Source organism: Oryzias melastigma, linkage group LG16, assembly GCF_002922805.2.
Source record: "Oryzias melastigma strain HK-1 linkage group LG16, ASM292280v2, whole genome shotgun sequence".
In the NCBI taxonomy this organism is placed as follows: Eukaryota; Metazoa; Chordata; class Actinopteri; order Beloniformes; family Adrianichthyidae; genus Oryzias; species Oryzias melastigma.
Window position 1 is genome coordinate 1,671,239 of NC_050527.1, and position 6,776 is coordinate 1,678,014.

A 6,776-nucleotide genomic window follows, 5' to 3' on the forward strand; every position below is an offset into this window, starting at 1 on the left:
TTTTTTAAAAAAAGGACAAAGAAAAACAGGGGGGCACAGAGTGAAACAGCAAAATGTGACACGGCGTCCTCCCACACGATATGCAACATGACAGGCCGAGCTGTGTCGGCTGACAAAACAATTCTTATTTGAGTGTGCTGAGCTGCGTTTGTCATTGCTGTTTGATCTAAATGGAACCTTCTTTTCAGGAAACGCAGGCGCAATAACAGGGGAGAAAGGCTGCATGAACATTTAGATGACACCTTCTAAAAAAAGGCCATTGCCGTTTCTCAGAGGAGAATGAGGAGCACGAAGAGGACTATGAGGGAGGACCTTCCTGTCCCGTGAGCCGGGTGACCTTACACTGGAACAATGGCAAGAGAGAACTGCTTTCTGACAAATAAAGAATTATTCAAAAGTGGATATTTGGCATGAAGCAACAGCGGTGTCCTCACACTGCCTCCTGCTGTAAAGAACAGGAAACTGCATCTTTTTTAAAAACTCATTTTGTAAATTTATTGTATCACAGTGTCCTGTATTGCCCTGAAGATGAATGTGAGAAATGAATCAGAAAAAATGTAGGAAAGGCTGTTATTTTTCATTGCTGTGCCGGAGATGAGCAGAGTTTGATCTGAAATATTCAACGCCATTTTGAAGGCTATAAAAGAGCAATAAAAGAAAATAAGTTTTTGAGTATAGCTCTTTAAAATAAACATGTGTGTGACGACTAATGAGATGTTTTACTAAGCTTCCTCAGTCACAGCTCAGAAACCATTCGATGGTTTTCAATCTCCAATTTATCCTGATAGTCAAGCAGGGACATTTTAGCCTTGTTTCCACTGAGCGGTCCGGTCCGGTATTTTGAAGGTTTCTTTTGTAAAATCGACCAATTAAACAGTACCGACCTGTACCTCTTGAGGGCCCCTATCAGTTGTAGCTCCATAGAAAAATAAAACGGGACGGTTGGAGATGAGCCACTGTAGCTACCGGATGATTGGCAGAAAGTGATGACAACATTAAAAAGCGCTAATATAGTGCTAAGCTAGCACTTCCATTTTCATCTTTACCCCTGTATTCCTCTTAGCCGCAATCTTCTCTCAAACTAAATTAAATTCCTGTTACACACGATGTACAGAAAGTAAAGCAAGAAAAAGACGAGCTGCTGGATGACCTCAATTGTTTTGTTTTTTTCTAGTCGTTGCACTACAATGACACGCTAGCGGTCTATAAGCACGCATCCACTGTAAAAAACAAATCGCTCAGTGGAAGTAAGGCTAAACTGAGTGGAAACGCTCGCCAGAATTAACTGGACTACTACTAATCCTTACTGGACTGTAATACCAGACCGTACCGCACTGGGCCATAAAACCGGACCATTCTGGACCGTACCCCACTAGACCGCTCAGTGGAAACAAGACTTTTGGGTCCCGTGTTCCATGTCTATTAAACTGTGGATTCAAGCTGTCTTTTTGTCTCACAGCAGATACACAACTACTGAGGGTTTTTATTATTTTTTTGATAATCTGTTGTTTTTTTTTGTCTTGCACACACAGCCTCTTCATGATGTTTTTGCCAAAATTCCATTCTCAAATAAAGAGCCAAATGAGCAGCTTTAAACCATGATGCATCATTCATCTCCACTTTTACATTAACTAAACTGATAAACCTTTGACGTATAAGAAAATTAAGCCTTATTTTAGTATTTTTTCATTCAAATTGTGAATATGAAAACATTTTTAAAAGAGCTCATAGAAGTGTTGAAAATATGCTTAGTGGGCCTCAAGCTCCCGGCTTCAAGCTCTTAGCAATGGAGAGAGGAAGAGGGGCGGGGTTGCTTAGTCCCGCCCACAACTCAGAGACAAATTTCTAACAAACTCCTGCTGCTCTGCAGAAACTATCTCCAAGAAAACGACAGTTTTTTTGACAGTTTTTTTGACAGTTTTTTTGACAGTTTTTTTTTTTTTTTATTTAGCCTAAAAATGGCTTAATCTATCAGGAAGTGTTGTTAGAGAACCTGATATGCAGGAGACCAGGTTTGGTGACAGAAACTGAACATTTAATTCATTAACCAAAACATGGTAAAAAACCATGGCGAACCACAAAGGGGGCAAAGCAGATGACCTGATCAGGATTACAGCATTTTCCGGAGCATAAACCGCAAGAGCAAGAAATGTCTAATCATGAAGAAGAAAATCATATACTGTAAAAGTCACTCTGGAGTATGAGTTTTACTTTTGGGAGAAAAGTCTGACGTTTCAGAACAAATTCGCCAAGCCAAGTGCAGCTAAAATAAAATAAATACAATAATACTAATCTCTTGATCTGTATAAGAAAAATGTCAAAATTAAAGAGAAAAAACAATCAGATTCTCGTGTTTTGGACGACTCTTCTTCTGCCACTGTCAGTAACACATACTCAGATCCAGCGCCCTCTAGTGGTTGTTAGAGTAAACAACCACTAAAAGATAACTGATGTTTAATGGGAAAATAACAAATATTTGAGCCTATTTATGTCTTTTAAAAAAAAGTTAAATACGTCACTCCTGAAGCACCCCTGACTAAACTTTGGAGGGAAAATGGAAAATACAGCAACTAAAAACCAGACACTTAAATAGACTGACAGAAATGAAGACAGCTGCGGATCATGAACCTGAAACTGGTGTAACTGAGGGACAATTCATAACAGAACGTTACCAAAAATCTTAATCTGACCCAAACCAAAGTTCACAATCCTGACATGATCAGATTTAAAAGACTATTTTATTTTAAAAGAATTAAAAAGATGATCATAGTGGGGCGTTAGAAGCTTATTGTGCATTTACTTTCACATTTTTTGCCATTGCATCACATTTAAACATGAATCCTATCCTAGTCAAATTTCTGTTATAAAATTGCAAAAAGAACAAAACAAACTTTGACTCTGAGAGCTAAAAGTTAAGTGTAGATAAACGTCTAATCAAAGCTGAAACTGTCACAATTTTGTTGTGAGCGTGGAGGAAAAACTGCCAGTTGTTTGGAAGCGTTTGACACATCTGTGAGTCTCTGCAACCTGTATTTGTTCTTGTGAGATTCTTTTGGCAACATAAAGAGGTTCGGGCTGTCATCCTATATGCTGACACTTGATTCTAAGTTTGTGTTGTGATAAAAGTGGAATTTTTCTCACTTCCTGCACATGACTTTTCTCTGTGTTTCCTTTTTATCTTTAAACTACAAAACAGCAGCTTGACAAGGAATAAAGTTGCCATTTTAGTGTCTTCTGTATTGTCTTTGCATCAAACACAATCTGGTTTAAATTTGCTACCTGTACTTTTCTTTGGGTCATGTCATGGAATTGCTTTCATGGATTCATGTACATGTTTCTTCTGTTTGCTTTTTCTTTCTACAAAAGTGTGTTTGACTCAAAACAACCCCCTTTATATATAATGTATACATGAAAGTTTTACGTTTTATGTCAAATATTCAGCTTCTGGGGTTTCATTTAACTCGATTTGCTGCTTTTTCAGAAAACCAGCAGCTCGTGCTGTGAATTAGATTTGTGGAGTTCACAGTGTAAATATATCTGCTGTCATCCGTGTTTATTTTAGTTTTATTTTTTGTGCTTCTGGAATCGAACAAATTGTTCTTGGGAATCGTCCAGAAGCTGTCATATTTTTGTCTCTTCCATTCCTGCAAAGACGCAGTGCACCCGGCGCCCTGGAGCCCTCTAACCTTCGGTAGTGTTATTGTTGGGCCTCGTGGAGGCTCCAGTGGACCACATGGAGGAAAAGGAAACAAAGAGGTCAAAGGGAGGGCAAGTGTTATTGAGTTTGGAGACAAAAAAAAGAAACATAAAATCTGTGCTGGCAGGAGTTTTCATCAATACCTTCTATTAATATTTTACAATATGAAAAAACCTACTGGAACAAACGACTCCCTGAGTCAGCACAGTGGAGGACTCCATGTAAATGCTTGGTCTATAACCTTTAAAGGTGTTAAATGTAAGCAGTGTGCTGAATTATCCTGCAGATAAACCGTGTCCATAATTCCTCAGAGGAGTAATTTGACAGTGTATAAGCTGTGAAGGAGTGCAGAACATTCTCAGTTGGTTACCTCCCCCAGATTTGTGTCAAAGCCCTCTCTGCCACGAGTCTATTATCCCCTTGTATTGGTAGTCTTCAGTGTGCTCCCCTGCATTAATTCTCCTCCCATCAGGCTTCAGGGGAGATGGAGGAACAGGGGAGGTGTGTACATCATGAGGAAGAGAAGCTGAAAGCTAAAGAGCCCAAACCGGAGGTGGAAAACTTTTCGAGTCAGGCGTCCATTCCACCAGAGAATCTTCTATTTTTCGATTTATTTTTCGGCTGAAAGCAGCCAGAGCTTTCTTGAAGCAGCATTCATTAAAGGCGAGATTGCCTTTATTGCATTTTTATTGGATACGTGTCAGTGCTCGTTATTAAGATTCCCAAGATAGCTTTTATTGAATTTGAATTAAGGAGACATGCAGGCAGACAAGGTCGTGACCCTAGAAATAGATTGTCTTACAGTGTTTTGATGAAGTTTTAACTCTTTCTTTACTTGATGCATTTAAAGAGGAAAGTTGTGCTTTAACTTTAGGCTAAGGTGATTTTAATTGAGCTGTTATGAATTAGTATTTGAAGTATTTTGCCACACAAAACAAACTTATGGCACTCAGCTGACACTGGGAAGAATGTAAGGGGGGAGCAGACGAGATAGCATGCGGCAAGGTGAACCCAGGTATTTCGGACCAGCATACCTGGAATAAACGTATTTTGTGAGCATAACAGAAAAGCACCTGAAATAGAAGCAATTCTTACAACTGGTTGTTTGTTTCTTCTTGTGCTAACAACATTTTTGAAAATTTTTAAGGTTTTACACTTAAAACCAGAGCAATTTAGGAATAAAAACAAAAAACTTTTTCTAAAAAACTTTAACGTGTAAAACGTGCATTTTGAAAACTACTATAACCTTGAAAAGAGAAAAATAAAATAAACAGAAATATTTGTTATTGTATCATTAAAAACCTAAAATCCTAACAATTTCCTCAAATATGCATATAAACATTGATTTCAATTTGCATCTTCTTGTATATATTCTGATTTAAAAACTTGATGAAAGAAATTTGTTTGACTTTTTGCCTCTATCACTAATTGCAATCTTTTTTTTCTCGTGGTTCGGCTACTGTTGGTTCTAATTCTTTAACCTCTTCAAAGAAGGACAAAGACAAACTACTATGCTATTTCAAACTCCCAAAAAATAGTGCTTATACTAATGTGGACATTTAATAAAAAAATAAGGAAAACTAATTTTGAGGGAAATTTAGCAGACCTTTTATCTGAATACAAAATGTGAAAAAATAAATAGTTTTTAAATGTTTTTATTAGCAAGTATAACATGCCACATTAGAAAGAAAAAAAGTCAGATACTGAGGGTGGATATAAATGTTGCAAAGGCAGCAGAGTGTGAAGGTAAATGTGACAAAAATAAAATAACCTTAGAAGAATATTCTGATTTAGGAGTTTAGATCCAACTTAAATTTGAAATTTTCCAGCAGCAGTTTCCTGCAGAGACGTGGTGAATTGCTCAGCAGCAGGCAGAGCTGAAGAAAGCTTGTAGATTAAACCAAACTGGAGATGAACACATTTCTGAATGTATTCTAAATCTACAGCATGAAGGTTTTCACACCAAACACATCACTCGGCACAACCAAATGGTATTTTTGAATTATTGTCAATAGTCAATTTCATCTGTCAGATTTAAATCATTTTAAAAGACGATGACAGCAGAAATGTTGTAACAAATTGCTTTAATGAATAGTAACATAACATTAACACTAATCTGGACTACTTTACTCTGCCTTTTGAAGCAATACACATTACTCCTATAATGACTTATTTAGAGAGCGTAGCTACATTACATCCAGAATTAAAAATACTCCCAAACAGAGAATTTGAATGTAATTTAATCTAGTAAATCGAATACATTCAAAGTAATCAGATTACATTGAACAAAATCTGATTACATTTAAATAAAAAAAGACTGAGGTCACAGTAATTATATTGCATTTAAAGTCACTTGATTACTAATTTGTAATCTAATTACATCACCATTAAAAATTAAAATAATGGTTGGTTGTTATTTTGCCATTTTTTATTTGGATTCTCACATTTTTTTCTTTGTCGTTTTAGTGTATTCTATTTTCATTTAAATTATCTACTTTTTTATTTGCCTTCCTAACTACCCCTATGTTTTATCTGAACAAAACTGAACTTTTTTGAGGAGAAAAATGCTGAATTCTATTGAAGAACACTATACCCACTGTGAAGCATGGGGGTGGAATGATCATGATTTGGAATTACTCCTCCTCAAAAGGGGACTGATCAGTCTGAAGGAAAGGATGAATGGAGCCATGTATGGTGAGATTTTGGTCAAAATCCTCCTCCCATCAGTGAAAGCTTTCAGAATGAAACATGGACGGATCTTCCAGCATGATAACAATCTAAAACATCCCCAGTGGAGCAAACGAGTGACCACATCAAAAACAGTTCAAGGTTCTGGAGAATCTCTGGACCTCAATCCAATAGAGAATCTGTGGAGGTAGTTGAAAGAAAGTCTGCCCAGCAACAGGCTTGAAAGATCACAGCTGTAAAGAAGATCTGCAAGGAAGAATGGACCAAAATAGCATCCATAGTTTTAATCGCTTTCAATACCAAACAAACTCTTTTGTATTAATCAAATGTGTATTTTCTGCATCATTGTATGAATAAATTCCTTAAAAATCAAACAACCTTGATTCTTTAT

General features: G+C 36.8%; 1 protein-coding gene across 1 annotated transcript in view; it reads left to right on the plus strand.

Moving 5' to 3' along the window:
- The window catches only part of si:dkeyp-97a10.2, a gene marked incomplete in the record, with an annotated part of 8,519 nt that extends 7,809 nt beyond the window's left edge, over window positions 1-710 (plus strand). The window contains 1 exon segment of the mRNA XM_036216068.1: window positions 189-710. Within this exon segment, the coding sequence (XP_036071961.1) occupies window positions 189-249 (61 nt within the window).
- Between the last annotated feature and the right edge of the window lie 6,066 nt (window positions 711-6,776).